Source organism: Lissotriton vulgaris, chromosome 1_1 (assembly GCF_964263255.1).
Source record: "Lissotriton vulgaris chromosome 1_1, aLisVul1.2, whole genome shotgun sequence".
Lineage (NCBI taxonomy): Eukaryota > Metazoa > Chordata > Amphibia > Caudata > Salamandridae > Lissotriton > Lissotriton vulgaris.
The window spans coordinates 568223303-568243216 of record NC_141685.1 but is presented as its reverse complement, the minus strand read 5'-3'; the positions used below and the strand labels follow the sequence as shown (position 1 = coordinate 568243216).

The window sequence follows — 19914 nt, the reverse complement described above, 5'->3', positions numbered from 1 at the left end:
TATTCCCCTGTTGCTTTGTGCAGTGGGCAAAGTCTTGTTGTCGGTGACATGGGTCTCCACTTGGTCCTACTCTGAAGTAAGTTGTTCAGAAGTGAGGTTCTGATGTCAGGGGGGTCCCTTAAATCCTATATTTTAGGGGAGTTAGGGGTAGGGGAGCTAGTAGCCAATGAGCAGCCATACTTTGCAGCTATTTCACCCTTAAGGTGACCACATCCAGTGGTGTAGGTCAAATTTTCTACCCAAAACAACTAATGATGCCCTCCTAAAGATGGTACAATTCTATTTTAGGTGGTGAGTGAGGGTCCTTCTTCAAAAGAAAAATTTCATCTGCCTTCTTTCTTTCGTCTTTTTGCTCCCCCCCTTTTCTCTTAAGAATTCTTGAATTTGAGTTTTCTAATTAATTTTTAATCTTTCACACATAGTATGTGCTTCACATTAATTATCACTCTTTAGTTGTTGTAATTTAATTCACATGCAGAATAAATCAGGAACACAGCATCATAGAGGGATGAGAAACAGGAGGGAACAGACACGGTTTAGGATTGTAGGAAGCTCTGAAGAGGTGGGTTTTGAGACCTTTGACTTGAACCAGCAAATGAGCAAGTCTGAAGTGCAAATTCAGAGATTAATCTCATTTACTGAGAAAGGTTATTTGCATGAGTATTCCTTGAGAGTGCTTTGGACTTCCAGCCTAATCAAGCACCAACAGATATCTTGCCAGGAACTTGACGTGAAGGCTTGTGAGAAGAAAGGGAGTCAAGAAGGGGGAGGGCTATCAGAAAGCGAAGGGACGGCGAAGAGAAGTATTGAGAGAATGGTGGTGACCACGCCTGTGGATACTAGGGAGGTAGAACAGGAGGAGGGTCTGTCTGTTTGGAAACAGGTGGAAGACCAGTGGGAGCACAGGAGAAGCTAAGTCAGTAACTTTGGGTTAACTTAAGTAAAGTCTGTAAAGTAGAAGTTGCCTTGTGACGTCTTTCAGTGCATGGCTTCCCACAGCCGGTAATTCATCATTTGGTGTTTGACCTGTTCTTCTTTCCATCCTCCCTCTTTGTTACTTGCCACCTGGAAGATTGAGCAAATAAGCATATTCAGTGCCGTTGAGTTGCCAACATGCTGAAAAGTATTTGAGCAATACTATTAATATATTTTAAAATGTTATTTCTTAAGAGTTATGTGTGTGAGAAGCCTGTACCCAATAGAAGCTTCGGAAGGATCTACTGAATGACTGATGAGTACGGAACTAAGATAGAGCTATTGGTGTAATCTCCAGTGTTTCTCTCTGTCTATCTCCCCCACACACACACAAACAAACACACACACACACAACCACACACACAGACACACACACACACACACACACACACAGACACACACACACACACATATTTTCTGAATCCATCTCTCTCACCCTACCATTCTTTATCCCTTAGGGTAGATACAGAATTACCCTCTCTTCTGCATTGGCTCTCCCTTAGATAGGAGTGTGGTGGGTTAATGTCGGTAGGGTGTGCCACAACATTGTTCCTCAAGCCCGCTTTGTGACATGTGTTGATTTTAGAAGGAAGGTAGTCAGATTATCTCAGCTGGCGTGCCTCAACATGTAGCAGACTCTGAAGTCGGTTTTGCAGGAGGGTGAAGCCAATGCAGTTCTTTGAAAGTAGGAGAGATACACCTGGGCTCTCCTTTATTGGTGATTTGCCGAGTCTCATTGTGTTGAGCTAAGGAAAATACATTATATTTACCAATGAGGTATTGCCCTGAAATCCTATAACCGTCACAAACAATTACCCATTAGTTGAATATTAAACACTTAATTTAAGAGGAGGGGCATAATTTGTTTTCAAAAAGCGTATAATACATTAAAAATACAAATGTGCCTACTTACTTGGATCTTAATGGTGTTCCAGCTTTATTTTCTATTTAGTATTAATTGTATTCTCTCTGTAGTATATATAATTTTCCATACTCTTGTCACAATAGGTTATTACACTACTAGTTTTCTGTACATCTGCTTGAGTGCAAACAGATTGACATCAAACACTTTTTGACATATTCTTCCATTTAGTAAAATTTGATCCCAAGTATTACACATGAATTTCTGTTCTAAAACTAAATAGGCGTGTGATGCATCCCATTTTATCACTGCAGTTGTGAAAATACAACAATTAGTTTCTGAGACTATAACTTTGTAATTATCTTTGGGATTCACCTGGATGGCTATCCGTTTGCATTTTGCCTCCCCATGCGGTCCAGCGTAGGTAGTGACCCACCATTTTGCATTATGGATGTCAACTTGAAATGATCTGCGGGACAAAATTACATAACTGTTCCTAGTCTCTTGGGCTCATATATCGAAAATCAGGTAAAAGAGAATAATCAACTCCTGGTTTGCCATGCAAAGTTACAATATTGGATGAGTAATGCTTCCTTTATCTTTTTATCTCTCATTTAGTATTTTGTTAGGGCCTGATGTACGTACCTATATACTAATCTCATGTTAGGAGTCAGTAAACCTTTACTGACTCCTAAAATAGAATTGCAAATGTATATTCATTCGCAATTTGGAAAGGTGTTGTAGCTGTCTCTTCCAAATTGCAATTCAGTGTGAGAGGTAGCAATATTTTGCAACCGTTATTCAATAGCAAAACATGGAAAAAATACTGACTCTAGAGTTGGGGTGGTAATGCATTCGCTTCCTTTAGTGAATCTTAAAAAAAGTTTGTTTAGAAGAAAACTTTCAAAAACAAAAACTTGTTTAAAATGCAACTTTAAGAAAAATAGCCTAGCAGGACAGGAACCCGGTGATGAATATTACTTCATGAATATTAATGAGGTAGGTCGGAATTTGACCCACTCCGAACCTTTTTTGGGCAAACCAACCTATTTGTTCCTAGTTTGGTTCACAGGAAACGTTCAGGTCACAATTTGCGACCAGTTGCAACCCGAAAGTATGTACATCAGACCCTTCTGTTCTATGTGTTTGCAACATGGAAATAATGTCAATTAGAGCTGGTGAGGAATTTGACAAAGTATCCTGTAGAAAGGATCTAGACAGAAGACCTGAATTTAATCTGCCTGCGGACTAGTGGTTAATTAATATGTACATTGTACCTAATGTTGGTAGCTTCAAAGTGGCAAGACTAATATTCAATTGAATCAAGAGTGATTTCTCATGGGTAATGATTGTTGTTCCCCATAGCGCAGTGAAATACAAAATCCAGCAGTGGTTTGCGTTTGTCATTGGAACTGTGAACTCCTCTAGAATCTGCACCCTTTATCTAAAATGTATTTTAATTTTTTTCAGAACCATGATTCCAGTAACTGAATTTCGTCAGTTTTCAGAACAGCAGCCTGCTTTCCGTGTACTGAAACCATGGTGGGACGTGTTTACAGATTACCTGTCTGTAGCTATGTTGATGATTGGTGTCTTTGGATGCACATTACAGGTATGTGTTTATTGTGGCTCCAACACTTTCACAGTGCGGGCTGTCTCTTTTGAAAACTTACCATTCAGTTCTGCTCCTTACTCATTTGAAGCGTATTTGTCCAAATATGTTACATACCTGCCAACTCACACAGTGCCACCGTGTGCCACAATATCAGCTCCCATCACACGGTCTCCCGGCGAGGAGCCGATATCACACGGTCGCAGGGAAAAAAAGCTAAAATTCACTGTTAAGAGTGGTTTTCCAGCTTGTTTTCTGAGGCTTTGAACTGACGACATACATTACGGGGTGTGAAAACATCCCAGTACAAGGCACAAGCTTCAGCAAGCTTTTTTTTGGGGGGGCGGGGGGGGGGGGCAAGGGGGCTTGGGGGCAGGGTGGGGTTTTAAAGTGCCTCATAGGTACTTCTCAACATGAAGCCCCACCTCCTCCAAAGCCCCACCCCTCCTCACACTGTAAGATTGTCCTTCAAGTTGGCAGGTGTGATGATACCTCCTTTATGTTTGTGGATTAGTAGTCTCTAGCTGTTCAGCCACTATTCCTTCACTTAGTCTGTTTATGTTTTTTTTCTGTCACACCATAGAAAATCTCTTAGCCTCTAGTCATTGCTCAGCAGATGGAACACATTCTGTTTATAAACAGCTAGGATATGAAAGCAGGCACATTTCCAAAGATTTATTATAGGCCTACAAGGAAGAAGCATTGCATATTTACAGTGTAAACCACATTTTCTAGAGGAGTCTATGAAAATGCTGGTCAGCTCTTCTCACAAGCCAAGTTTTGTGGCTCACCAAAGGTTGTGCTATTTTAAGACTGGATTTTACTTTTCAAATATACTGCTGCAAGCCCAAGAATATCTTTAAAGATTAAACATCAGCTCTTAAGGAACCCAGTCAGGGAGAAACAGGTCAGTTTTTAAGTCATTCAAAGATTAGTAATCTGGTAGCACGTTGATCTGCCTGTCAGTAAGTGGTTTTGGCAGAACTAATTACAGCATCGAAGATATCAGCATAACCAAGATGAAAATGTCCAAATGCTACACTGCAACCATTTGTTTTTCATTGAGGATAAAAGCCAGAGGCTTAGCTGGTAGAAAGATGTCTTAATAAACTAACATACCGGGGTATACATGCTGAAATGAGAGTTCTAATAGAAGCCACTAATGTGCTGAGGATATTGTGGAGGGAGGTGGGTATTAAGTTAGCCAAATAACTTATTATAATTTGTACTCATACCTCAAAGTTTATGCAGCAACAGAGGCTTGTTGTACTTTGCATGTCATGACACACATCTAGAAACACTATCACTACATCTCTGTATACTAAACAGCCTCAATATTATGAGGACATTAGCAGTAAAAAACAATTTTTATTCGAACATTTTTATATGCCGCGGTGTAAAAGTCATGATCCATTAGAGACCCTTCTTTCAAAAGTCGAATGAGTTAAGACTGGGGCCTTGAAAGTAAATGACTCTTTTTAGAAATATAAATATTTTAAGAATATGAATTTTAACTATTTTTAAACTAGACCGTTATTTGTATATGTATACTTTATGGTTGTGATATACCAAATAAAGTTAAATTTGACTGACCGCAAAAAATTAAAGCAAAAGCACTGAGGAGAGCCAATATTTTTGCTTCAGTTATTGAAAGTAAAAGCTCAAAATGGTGTCATAATCTTAAACTGTGGCTTTAAATTGGACATAGACGACTTGCTGGGCCTGGAGTGGACTCCAGCTGCTTCACACATTGCATGGAATGTGTGACGCATGGGTTTCCAGGAAAGCAGTGGGTGACAGTTGGGATTGGAGTGGGGGTGCTAGCGTTCGCTTACCTGATGTGCGCCTTCTCCAGTAAAGCAATGTACTGCTTCTTTTGGTTTCTGAACTTCCTTTCAGTGGTGGTGCTATATTGGCTGCCTTCCTCTGCTGTTTTCTGCTAGGCGACCGTTGACCTGCCACTTATATTTGTTGAGCCGAGTGCTGTTGCAGGGTTTCTGCTACTAGAACAGAACTATGCTTAGAAATAGAACATCGGTTTGTAGTGACTGAGCCACCAAACCACCTCAGTACCTATGAGTCTGACTACCTATAGTGCCTCACTTGCCCTCCTAACCTTACCAAAGAAACAATTGAATTGGCACCCCAGAACAAAACACTCTCGTCCCTCTCAGGGATTATGGAAACAGGACACTCCCTTCCGTTCTCTCACTCATACTCGTCCACAGTAAGATAAACAGGAGACACAAAGACAGTTAAGAATATTTATTTAAACTATTGTGCTCTGAAATGCAGTATACGTACCACATTTAGAAAACAAATGCATACTAAAAATACAGTTAGCATGGTTGATAATCCGTATATAATGAAAAGCCGTCATTTTAAAGAACAGAGTAACCTAAAACCCCTCTCCCTTGCTAATGAAGCTAAATGGTTATATATCAAAGATCTCAGGGATTACTGGCAGACCCCATACCTCAGCATTCACAGATGGACGTTCTACATCTCAGCAGACGCCATGCTCTTGTCTCAGAATTTTTATCCATGTGTATGTTTTCTGCTGATGTGCACATCTATATGATAGGACATGTGTGCACATAAACAACAGCTGCATTCTTGTGTTATATCTAGATGCTAGTTACTGGCCAGTAAGAATAACAAGGGACATTATTGTTTGACCTTGTCTATGGTGTTCAGACTAAATCCCAGTAAAAGAACAGAACCCCAAAACATATACATGTTCCATGTGAAAGTACAATATGGCACAAAAGCAGAATGTGTTTATATAGTAACATGTGCAAAGGAACATAAGGCCTAAAATGTGCACAGGTAGGCTAACATAGGGAAAACAAAATAGGCTATATAAGAAACAGACAACAGTACTCCAGTGTGGTTTCTCCTCGACATGACCTGCAGAAGTTAGCACATTGTATCCTGTGCTCTACAAGTTGCCCACTCCACATTGTGTTTCTTGTTCTGCCTTTTTTGGGAATTGATGTAGCATCATTCACCAGTTCAGGTTATGCAGAGCAGGGTATATGTATAATGTGTGTTCACGTCGTGTCACACTGTGGCTGCCATTTTTGAGTTAGGCGGATGTCGAGCCATTGCTCCTGCACCGTAGTAGCTGCCATTTTGGAGTCAGGTGGACAGCGATTTGTACCATTTTGATGTTCAAGATACCCCTACCTTGAATTTTGCTTTAACTGGCCAAATTTTGTAGTGACATTGCTTGTGTCACACCAACATTTACCACTTGATTGCTGTATTTGGTATTAACCCCTTGCCCGCGGCTGGCTTTCCGATCGCGGGCGTGGTCGTGACGGCTCCCGGCCGTCATCAGCACACGAGCACTGTGTGCCATGACGGACGGGAGCCGTCACCAGCAGGCAAGGGGTTAAAGTGTAGCTGTGCCCTTTGACCTAATAGTGCAACACTGAACCAGTGAATAGTGGATTGTGTTACTTGCACTACTGAATGGTTTGGTATATTTTTTTACCTATGGGAGGAGTATCTCCTCCTCAACTATTTTTGTCATTGCCGGATAAACAACTGTAGAAGTTGTCAAGGTGGAAGGATGCTTTTGAAGCATACCTGGATGCCATTGATGGTCACAAACATTCCATCAAGAAGAAAGAAGCGTTGCTTATGCACAATTTTACGTGAGCTATCACAAGAAGATGCAGAAGAACCCGTACATGTGGTGAATGAGTGTGCCACACTAATTCAATCATTTGACAAAGCTGGAATTTGGTATTAGAGCGTACATTTTTTTTTACAAAGAGCTCAACAACCAGGAGAGTCAATTGTAGAATTTGTCTCAGCTTTATGGACATTGGCCATCACCTTCAATTATCGCGCCATGCACAAAGAAAAGACTTGTGACCAATTGATTGAAAGAACATACAATAAGGAGATTCAGGAGAAATTGTTATGCACTGATGATCCTTACCTTGAATCTTCAATCACTATCACCAAACCAATAGAGAATTCTAATACCTACTTTAAAGAATTGTCTTCCCCAGGTGATACTGCTCAGTGTTGGTAAATTACTAGCGAGCAATGCAAGAGTTCTACTAAAGAACACAAGAAATGAGTTGCAGAATCTAAACAACATAGTGAGAGGAGTGATGGCATACACGTGTTTTAGGTGTGGTAGTGGAAATCACACTTCTACAGTAAAGAGTTGTCTTGCTGCATCGCAAGTTTGTTTTAAGTTTAACAAAAATAGTAACTTTGCCAGAGTTTGTCATTTCTTCGATCAAAGCATGGTATCAAACATTGAGGAGTAGAATGGGGATGACAAGGATGTAGTTTTGTGTATCACTACTCGTAATGAGGTCAACTTGTTGAAAGCACTTTTGACTTGAATTTGGTATGCAACATCAGAAGGAAACCTCCAAATTGTGACATACAAGTGAATTGTATTTTAGTTCAAATAAGGGTGGATTCTTGTTCTCCATTTACAATTATTGGGGCTGATTTGTTCGAGAAACTTCTTCATCTTAAATTGAGGCCATCTACTGTTAAGAGTTTTGCTTATGGAGGAGCAAGAATTGAGGTTGTCGGTGAATTTGATGGTCAACTTTAATTTGAAAAATGTAAAACTACAGTTGTAGTATACATAATCATGGACGGATCAAATTTGTTAGGCTAGAATGGCCATGTGGAACTGGATATAATTTTGAACCCCAATCATCTCAATAGGGTTGTGTCTAAATCATAATTGACCAGAAATAGGTGTGAGTTTTGCGTGGATGTATCAATGGGTGAGTATTGGATTCAAATGTTTCCTGAGATGGTCAGTAAAAAACTAGAAAGACTATGTGTTTTCCAGCACAAGATTGTATTAAAGGACAGTGCCAAACCTGTAGTTCACAAAGTTCGGAAGGTACCACTCTGTTAAACTGTTTGTGTGATCTCGGAATCATAGAGCCAACTGAAGGCTTTGAATTGTTGTCACCTGTGATTTTGGCCCACAGGAGTTAGCAGACCTTCAGGCCATGTGTGGATTTGTGTGACTTAAATCATAATATTTGGGTAAACCATGAACCGGTGCAAAATATTGACAAAATGTTATGCCCTTTGGAGGGTGGCACCGTGTTTACCACACTAGACATGTCTGTAGCTTATCATTAGATAATGCTAACTGGTGATTCCAAACACCTAATTTTATTTATCACTCCAGCACGAGTTTTCGCTACAAACACATAATGTTTAGTCAGGCATCTGCATTGTCTGTTTACCAAAGATTTATGAGGCTGATGTAACAGGACCATAAAGGTATTCTGTATTTTCAGGATGACATCTTGGTGTTTGGAAGTAGGGTGAGGGAACATGATGAGAGACTGGCTAGTATCATCTATAATTAAGGATTAGGGTTTAACCCTGTACCCAGACAAGTTTGCATCAAGTGGGGTGGAATACTTGGAACCTCATATTAGTGCTAAAGGCCATAGAAGATGCCCCATATTCCAAGAACATGGACGAGATTAAATAATATTTAGGTTTGGTTGACTATTATTCGAAATGTGTTCCTCGCTTTGCCTAAAAAACAGCACCATTAAGGAACTTGTTAAAGAAAGGTAGACTGTATGCCTGGAGTTAAGTATGCCAGCATGCTCTGGATAAGATCAAATCTGGGATTTTTGGTGCCCTTCCCTTGAAACTATTTGACCCGTTTGATTCCAACATTATCGTTACTGAAGCGAGTAACAATGGTCTTTGGGCTGTATTGTGCAAAAGTGGAAGGATGGCAGCGAAGATGTATTTGCGTTTGCCTCCAGGGAACTATGGGGTTGTGAGTTAATTTATTCAAGCATTAAGAAAAAGCTATGGTATTGTAGTGGGGCACTCAGCATTTAAGAACATTCTTTTGATGTTTTCCGGCAGTGTTATGCACTGATCAGAAGCCTTTGGTTGATTTTTTTAGCACAAGAAGTGGGGGGCCGAAAAACACCCAGAATTGCCAATTGGCAGTACCATTAGTAAGAGTACCAAGATATGATATAGTATGTTCCTGGTAAGGGGAATGTGGGTGCTGACTTTTTGTCCAGATTATCATTAGTGGCTGAGGAGGATGCTGTTGATGAAGAAGAGATGGTGATGTGTACTGGCCATCAAGTATTGGCTATGTCAAAGAATGCTTTTACTGAACAAGAGTGAACAGAATCCCTTGATTGCTATTGTGTTTTGTTGCAAGTAAGAATTTGGATGATTGATGTGTGGGAGTGAGCCTTTTCAGGGGCCCACTGGTGCAGGGGTTCACCCTTCTTTCCCCTTAAGTCCTTAGATTAACAAAATAGAGATTGGCACAGAAGCTGTAATATCAAAGAAAATAGATTTATTAACCTCTCATGAGGGAGACTGTGTTAATAGAGTACCCTCAGGCCACTGTAGGAGGTAGTTCAAGGAATACAGAAACCATGGGCCTTTCATGGCCAATTTATAGCTGAGTAAGCATGAAGACTCAAAAAGAGGTGGTACAAGTATACACAAGAATAGCTATTCACATATATGGACAACTGGAAACTACTTAGTCAACAGAGTGGGAGGAGTAACAAAAACCCTTACATCAGTTGGAATAGCCTGACAGTTATACACTAAGACAGATGCATTCTGGCAGCTACAGGCCTTTCTGATCAGACATTGCTATTGCTCAGTGCTGAAGGAGTTAATTATAGTTGATAACTCAAGTGAAATACAAGGGCAGGCAACAGTGAAGACGGTAGAAGCACATGGAGAGCACATGGCTAACTAAAATGGCTGCCATAACCAAAATGGTACCAAAGGTGATGATGAAAGGAGCGTTTGAGCAAATCAAACACTCACCCCCAGTCAACTGATCTGGGTTTAATCCATCACCATTCTTTAGTTCACTCTACCACCCCAGTTCAGACATAACCAAATGGCTTCAGCTCATGAGTCCCGTGCTCTCCATGCCACTGGAATCAAGTAATCCTGGCTGATAACGGCTGATAGCCAGAAACCGGTCCTAGGATGCTTGATTCCAGTCCAGGAAAAAGACATGGCTTGGCAGTTCGGTCTGGACTGTTCCCATGAGGCACAGGGTCAAGACTGATTTGCATATGGCCATGTCTGAACTGGGGTGGTGTGGTGAGCAAAATAACAATGGATTAAACCCAGATCTGTGACTGGGGGTGAATGTTTTTCCATTGTGCAACATTCCGTCCATCAATTGTTGTTTTTGCAAAGGCAAAGGGTAATGCAGAATGCATATGAAGGCTATGTGGGTATAAGGGCAATGAAACGCAGGGTAATAGTGGATTTTTGGTGGCCGGAGGCTGACAAGTCTGTTGAATATTTTGTGTTTGATGGTGAGAATTGTGTTTTGAGTGATAAGAGCCAAGTTTCGAAGCTGTCTCCGGTAATTCCGTTGGAAACTGATATGTCGCCATGGTCCAAGTTGGAATTTGACCTTGCTGGCTCCCTCAAGATCTGGGGTGAAATTCCTGAGTATGCTTTGATGTTAATTGACTATATGGCAAAATGGCATGAAGTTGCTTTTGTCACAATATTGAAAATGTGCAGTGATTTAGTTTTTGCAATGTGTTTTGTGCAGAGAGTGTTATCCCAATGAGCTAGTGATGGACAATGGAATGCTGTTGGTTTCTGATGAAATGGAGAAATTCTTATCTGAATTTGACATTGCCCACACTTCGTTATATCATCCTAGGAGTAAGGGTTTAGTTGAACATTTCAATCGACATTAAAGGTGCAATTACAGTTAACTATTGTTAATGAGCTTTATTGAAAGTGTGTTACCAATGACATTATGGAAAGTGCGATTCATGCCCAAAATATCAACAGGGGTTACGCCCTTCATTCTATTGAGATCAAGGGTTCCTGAATATAAAATTAATAGGGATTTGATGGGTCATCAAGCCATTTATGCTACGAATCTGGGAAAGGTGGTGGATGTCACGAGCAAGGGGCAAGCCAGATATTGTGGGAAAAATTATGGAAACAATGTAGGTGTGAAAATAGGGAGTTGGGTCAGTGCAAAAAAAAGTTGTACATGTTGTGAAGGGGGAATCCAAATACTTTTCTCCAGTGCATGTAGTGCAATTAGTGTCTCCAGAGGTGCGAACCAGTGATGTTCATATAGAGAACAAGGACAACATTGTGTTGGTGCCATATGACAAATTTGATGTGGTGGGTGGGCGTTTGGTAACTTCTAAAAATGAGAAGTGAGGTGAAGTTACGGGGAATATGCTCGCCCCACAGGTTCGTTGATTGGCAGATATTTTCCTAAGCGGTTGAGTGATTGTGTGATTGGGTGAATTTTTCATTTTTCATTTTTCATCCTTGACTTTTATTGGTCAGTATCAGCAAGTATCGTGTTTTGTTTACTGTTGACATTTTTCTTCCTTGGATGTATTTCTCTATATTTTAGAACGTTCTCTTTCATTTCGATGCTTTATATGGGTATCTTGTTGTTTATGTTTCGCTCTACTATTAGGGTTTTATTTTTCTTTTGTATTTTGCTGTTTACGTTTTGTTTATTAAAGGGGTGAGTTATGTTGGGCCTGGAGTTGACTGGATCTGCGTCACACATTTCATCGAATGTGCGATGCATTGGCTTCCAAGAACAAGGTGGGTGACAGTTCGGATTGGAGCAAGGGTGCCAGCAGTCACTTACCTGATGCACACCTTCTCCAATAAAGCGATGTACTCCTTTGTCTGGCTCCTGAACTTCCTTTCAGCAACAGAACGGAAAGAATACATTCATCAATATCAAGTTGAAATAATTCATATGATACCAAATAAATGTAACCTGCTTTTCCATGTATACATCAAACTGTGAGCTTCAATGTTTCTATGCCAGCTGTAGCTAATAGGGGCGTCAGACTGGTACCAACCTGAAGAAGAACTGCTCTGACTAATAACCACAAATAGGCAAAAGTCAACAGTAGACACTCAGGTCAAAGGATCAAGTGATCATTCTACAGTCTCTTCAGATTACAAAAAAATAGTAGAGATATTTAGAGGTAAAAGAAATTATTTTAGGAAGAAGAAAACGTGTATTCTAAAAAATACAGGGATTCAGGGAATATTTGATTTTCAGACTAAATAGGAAAATACCATTAACTTTAAATAATTAAAGCTAGTGTCTCTTATTACATAAAGTTGTATTTGCATAGCCACCAAAGTTGGACTGAGAGCTTTAAGACAGCTTAGAGCCAAGCAGTAAATCCTCGCACCCTCGCTCTGCACCAGAGAGTCCCTAGGCCCGAATGTTGAGTGTCAAAACATGACTGGGTGCAGGGAAGGCATGATTGCGCCCTATAGAGACCATCAGGTGCCTGGCAAGGGGATGGAGCAATTAGGGACTGCCATCATAGGGACCATTAAGAAACCTTAAAGTTCAGGATGACTTGCACCTTGGTCCAGCGAGTGTGTCCAGTATAACTGCTGTACTGTGAAGTTGCACAGAGTTTTGAGCTGTACCCCAAAATCATTGTTACAAAGGGCGCATCTGCATCAGCAATTCCCCATACTGATTTTTTGCAATCTCACCTCTAAAATACATCATGTCGGTGCATGTTCTGTACTGCCACAATATTTTTGATAATTGAAGAAAGTGTTGGGGTTTAGTTGACTGACCTAAGGGATAAGAGAAATTCTAATTACAATTTACATTTTCATAAAAGAGAATAATGCTGTGTATCTATAGGTGAATAACACATGTAGTAGTGTAAGGGAGTTCTTGGAATAAAGTAACCTGGATATGAATAAAACATGTTGTGAATATCAATCAATCAATCATCAATATATTATAATAAGAATGCTTAAATACTTAAAAGCCTGGTTACCTGATCTATTAAGGATAGTGTATATCAGTGTATTTGTCTACAGGAAATTTGGTTGATAAATCTTTTATAAATAAATGGGTATGCAGTATTTGAGCATTTAGCTATTCCCAGGCTGTGCAGGCGCCCCAAACGGAATCCGATTGCTGCATTTACTACTAACCTGATAGCTACACCTCTATTCTATAAAATCACCTGCAGACACTCCTGAGATGATGGGTAACTATATGTTAATCTGTTTGCAATGTTTATTTCCCGCTCAGCAAATGTAATGATAGGGAATTATATCAGAATTTATTACAGATTTACTTTGTTCTGAAATACCATTATCAATGCTATATTTAATGTGACCGGAGACTTTAATTATAAGATGTTTGAGGATGAATAACATTCTTCATATAATATTTTGGAGCATGGGTAGCTATCTCATATTTCTCTTGTCAATTTTCAATTCTTTAAACTATGCGAGAGAAGTAGGAAATTGGTAAATGCTTTGTATTCGCTTTTATGCCTGAGTCTCAACCTGAGCTAAGCTTAAACTGTAGCTCACTATTCACAATTTTCTAGAATTAGGCAGAATTGCATTCTTGACTATACTTTCGGTTTACAGTTTCTGAAAATGTTTGTTTGATTAAAGATTTCTATATTATTGTAAATTTCAAAAGGGATCAATAAGTTAGTCAGGAGGATTGGATGTTTTAGTTGAGATTAGACATTGTAGATACATTTATTGGAGTACATGTCTTAGAAAAGTATTGCAACCATGATGCAATATGGTAATAAAACTAGCCAAAACTACGCATCCTCCCATAACTCTCTGTATTACTGATCCACATTTAAGTTGGGATGTCTTATTTCATCTCCTATTGGTATTTTTGGAAAGAAATTTGTTAGCAAGTGGGCATTAAAAATCAGAATTGTGCCATGGTTTGACTTGTTACATTTAAAGCAGACTGACTGACATACTTAGAGTAAGAATATTAAGGATTCTTAACTTTCCTATTCGCAGCTAAAGAAAAAGTATTGATGAGGTGGAATTAGAGAAAAGATTACCAATAGGGACTGACTATGGAGCTATATCCCTATGGCTATTACAGTGAAAAATTACTGTGAGTTTTTTCTCTGTTGGTGTGAAAGGCAAAACATTGTCTCAGATTGTAATGTAATGAATCAACAATAAAATGGCCAAATTTAGAACCTCTATAGCAAATATCCCGGTTACCTATCTTTTCATATCTTAAGCTCATGGAACTTGTTTTTTTTTTTGGATCTCTGAAAAGGAAATCTGTGAGGCAATAAAATCTGTAAAAGGCTCAATAGCTCTTGGTCCTAGTAGAGTAACTATTGCACTGTTTAAAATGAATTCAGATTTCTGGGACTGTCAGTTTTACCTGTTAAATAAATCTATTCTGTAGCAGAGGGGTTTTAACATCATCCTCATCTAGAAGCAATTCACAACACAGAATTTAAATCAAATCCAGCTAATTTCTGCAGAATGTCTCTCTCCTATACTTTGAGGGTAAACTATTTGTGAAATTAATTTTAAAACACCTGTTAGCTTGGCTTGATGATAAGGGTATTTTGCACATGAGACAGGCAGGATTACAATCTCAGTCTTGCATGACCGCCAACATCGTGAAACTATGTTGTTTGCTGTCTAGGAGTGTTCATCCTGCCAAGAATCTGTATTGCTGCCTAGTGAATTACTCTAATGCTTTGTATAAAGTAAGTAGAATTTGTCTTTTGGCAAATCGGTCAACTATGGAGAAAATGGGGGTGTGGTCTCTTTTATCCAAAGGATCCATGATGTCACTTGGATAACTGTAAATGTAGGAAATTCTGCAGTAAGAATGGGCGTATAACAACAGCCTGTCAACTCAAGCAAGGATCGTTGCTGGCTGCAACCTTATTTTAATTTATATTTGGCAGACTTGCCATCTTATCCAAATCTTGCTGCATCACAGCCAGCTAATGGAGGCGTTTTGAGCTGTCATTATTAGTGCATACTACTGGACCTACTGTTAATTATCAAAGCCTATTAGGACTTCAGAAACTGACGGATAGTTTGGCAATCTATAACGAAGCCAATTTTCTCAAACTCAATCCAGCGAAGCCCAGTATCTAAAATGCGGTAGGAGAAGGTGGAACATTTATTGGCACTTGCCAGTTGTTAATACTAGACAGGTTAAAGCTTATTCACATCTAGGGATGACCCTTACATTTACCCTAAACTTGGATCTTATACAGTTGTCCCTATTTCATAAGTGCGAACTATTGTTAGAGGTGTACAATTACTGACAGACAACTTGAGGGATAAAATATTACACTAGCTCTCCAAGCTGTTGACTTTAAAACCAATGCCACCATTAATTTTGTATGGTGAACCAGTGTATCTAGATTCTTTGGATGGTAAATGAAATTTTCGGTAACTAGTCAAAATATCGAGTTTTTAATTTCGACTAGTTATAATATCGAGTCAAAAACTATAGAATAGACATAATATCGACTAGACATCGATTAGACAGAATATAGACAACAAAAATATCGAATTTAAGGTAAGTAAATATTAATATTTAATTTTTGTGTAATATAATTCTGTAGCGGGTTGTGGGTTTATAGGGGAATAGGGTGGGAAGTAATTTAATTATAATTAATTAAATATGTTATTTTATTTATTATAATTAATTAAATATGCTATTTTATTTATTGGTATCACCTTCCGTCTCCTCACCCACGCACACAAAGCCCTACACAACCAAGGCCCAGGATACCTCAACAGCCGCCTCAACTTCTACGCTCCCACGCGCCAGCTTCGATCGACCGGCCACGCCCTCGCCGCCGTCCCCCGATTCCGAAGAGCCACCAGAGGGGGAAGGTCCTTCTCCTACCTGGCCGCCAAGACTTGGAACTCCATCCCGACCCACCTCCGCCTGACCCAGGATCACCTCGCCTTCAGGAAGCAGCTCAAGACCTGGCTGTTCGAGCAGTAGCGGACCCCCCCTCCCCTAGCGCCTTGAGACCCTCCGGGTGAGTAGTGCGCTATATAAATGCTTTGTTTGATTGATTGATATTTATTTAGAATTAATTGTTAAATTATTATTAATTGGTAATTAATTAAAATATAATTTCTAATTAATTTTAATGGATTAATTGATAAATATTTTATTTTTAGTAATTTATTTTATGTAGAGGATTGTGGGTTTATAGGGGAATAGGGTGGGAAGTAATTTAATTATAATTAATTAAATATGTTATTTTATTTATTGGTATTTATTTACAATTAATTGCTAAATTATTATTAATTGGTAATTGATTAAAATATAATTGGTAATTTATTTTATTGATTAATTGATAAATATGTTGATGTTATTAATTTTTTTTCTGTAGCGGGTTGTGGGTTTATAGGGGAATAGGGTGGGAAGTAATTTTATTATAATTAACTAAATATATAATTTAATTTGTGGGTATTTATTTAGACTTAATTGATAATTAATAATTGATTGGCAATTAATAAAAACATAATTAGTAATTACATTTAATTGAATAATTGATAAATATGTTAATTTGAGTAATTTATTTTCTGCAGCGGGTTGTGGGTTCATAGGGGAATAGGGTGGGAAGTAATTTCATTATAATTAATTAAATATGTTATTTTAATTATTGGTATTTATTTAGAATGAATTGTAAATTAATTATTAATTTGTAATTAATTAAAATATATTTTGTACTTTATTGTAATTGATTCATTGATAATTATATTACTTTTATTAAATTAATTTCTGTAGTGGGTTGTGTGTTTTTTTAGGAATAGCTTGTGAAGTAATTTAATTGTAAGTAATTACATTTTTGAATAAAACATTTATTGAGTTATTTTTTCAAAATACTTTTGAATTATTAAATATTTTATTATTAATAGGTAAATAATTAGTATTAGTAGGTAATTATTATTAATAAATAATTTTTATTTGTATTTTAAATTGATTATTTAATATATTTAACACAATTGTAAAATATTTTAATTAATTTGTAATTGGTGTTACTATTTATATTATTTATATTTAAATAAGAAGTATTTAGTTGCACTTCTATTTCACTCACTGTAGTTGGAATAGTAATTTTACCCCTGCGCTATCCAACGCTTTCCCTACTGTTGCACTCACTGGAGTTGGAATAGTAATTTTTACCCCTACACTATCCAACGCTTTCCCTACTGTTGCACTCACTGGAGTGGGAATAGTAATTGTTACCCCTACGCTATCCAACGCTTTCCCTACTGTTGCACTCACTGGAGTTGGAATAGTAATTTAAACCCCTACACTATCCAACGCTTTCCTTACTGTTGCACTCACTGGAGTGGGAATAGTAATTTTTACCCATACGCTATCCAACGCTTTCCCTACAGTTGCAGTCTCTGGAGTGGGAATAGTAATTTTTACCCCTACGCTATCCAACGCTTTCCCTACTGTTGCACTCGCTGGAGTGGGAATAGTAAATTTTTACCCCTACGCTATCCAATGCTTTCCCTACTGTTGCACTCACTGGAGTCGTTACAGTAAATTTAACCCTTTCGCTATCCTACAGTAAAAATATTGTATATGTTTTGTAAATAATATGTGTGTATATATATATATATATATATATATATATATATATATATATATATATATTTAAAATATATATTTTTTTTAGTTACATTAATTATTTCTCAATTTTACGTTTATTTAAGTATTTTAAATATGTTTAAATTAATTTAATTTAATATTATATTACTTTTAATGTACTTTTAAGACATTTAAAAAAATCGATATTTTGACAGTCTATATTTTTTACACTCGATATTTTGGAGTCAATATTTTTGTACTTACCTGTTTGGAGATAGGAAGTCGATATTTTTGCAGTCGATATTTTTGCTTCGATATTTTGTCCTCTCGATATTTTGAGAGTCGATGTTGTGTCAGTGATCCGAAATTTTCTGAGAGGGCTACTAAATCTGCACAAAGGTTCAGCACAGTTTTTTCATTGAGACTAAGGTTGAGGCAGCAATCATAAATATGATGGCTACTATTTCAGGTGCACTTTATTAGTCTTGAGTAAAAGATGTGACCCCTCATTCAATTGCAAGGTTATGTTGGCTGGAGTTTACCATATCCCTGAACCCCTCTAAAAGTATTGTGTTACCATATCTATTAAGTTTGCAAGATAAAATACAAAATGTAGTTACTTATTAGCGCTTTAGAGCTTTGAAAGATATGACAGGAACGTAAGCCTTGTTAATGGGATACAACTTGGAGCAAAGTTGAAATCCTCTGTGGAGTTACACTGTCAATAATTTGATCTTGCCCTCACAGATGTACATTGGGGACCTTCTATTATCTTGTACCTGGGAATCCCTTATGAAGTTTTGCTTTCAATAGTTTCACTGTGCATCTTTTTCACCATGACTCTTTGCCCAAAGGTATACTTTAAGTGTTGTAGATTCTGTTCAATTGCGGTAGAGTCTTTAATTCATATTTTACCTTTTTATCCTCATATATATAGTATTTGTATGAAATACTTGTAAGTTCTGTTTCAAGTAGCAACATTTGTTCTGTTAAACACACAGTTCAATTTTTAGAAGGTAATAAGACAATGAAATATGGTCATCTGTTGTAAAACATTTAGACTGTACTTACGAAAAGACTTGAACCGGTTGTTTAAGATACAGTGGGATTTTGACTGCTTCTTTCTTTTTCATTTTTGTAGAAATTACATGTGGTGATTGACTATTTTTAATTTCTGTCTTGAGGGCTTGCTGCTTTGTCTACTTCCAGGACATTTATTTAAGGAAACAGGATAGGATCTTGTCTGCGTCTTTCTTTTTTATGTTTGCAGAGTTTGCTTGTGGTGATAACTGTTAATTAGGTCTAGTTGTGCATTGAAAGTGCTGGGGTGATCTGTCAAGTGAAGGTTGAGAAAAAAAGGGGGGGGGGGGTAGAAAAGTGCATTTGCCATGTTAATTTCTTGAGAGATTTTAGACACAACTACAGGCTGAATCGCTGAACAGAATTGCACCAGATTTGCAGAAAGCTAGATTTTGGTCAGCAAAGTGTGGTTTTTGTGATTTGCTGTAAATCTGTTCAGTAGTTTTCGAGATATTGAAAGAAAACCAAATTTTATGTCTAGGGATGCAGACGCTCTGTGAATCCAACCAATCTCGTGCAGAGATCTGATTTGCCGCCAACACTTTAACAAGAACATTTTGTCAGCACTCAGAGTCAGCGGAGTCCCAAGTAAACAATAAAAAAAAATTAAGGAGCAGGGTAGGAATGCCCAGACATCAAATGCCTAGTACAGGGTCTCCTAGGGCACCGCCAGCACCAAAAATCTTTTTGGGAAAATGCTTGTGGTAAAAATCGCAACAATTTGTGAATCCCTGCAAAAATTATAAAAAAGAAAAAAAGCACGGTCTCCTGCGCTTGTTTGAATTAGAGCGCCTGGGAAGGCCAGGTCCTGGGGGCAAATTTAAATAAATATTTTGAGAAGGAGGGCGCACGCCGCACCCCACCCCATGGCTGATATTTGGCCCTGGGACTCCCACCTCCCTGGGGCAAGGCCAATAAATACATTAGCAATGGAGGGGGGGCAGAGTTCCC

The 19914-nt window shown here is 38.2% G+C and overlaps 1 protein-coding gene across 1 annotated transcript in view; it reads left to right on the top strand.

The window, feature by feature from the left end:
• The window catches only part of LRRC8C (leucine rich repeat containing 8 VRAC subunit C), a 216584-nt gene that overhangs the window by 135059 nt on the left and 61611 nt on the right, over nucleotides 1-19914 (top strand). The window contains exon 2 of the mRNA XM_086953963.1: nucleotides 3308-3449. Within this exon, the coding sequence (XP_086810089.1) occupies nucleotides 3312-3449 (138 nt within the window). The 5' untranslated portion in view covers nucleotides 3308-3311. The remainder of the gene's footprint in view (nucleotides 1-3307; nucleotides 3450-19914) is intronic.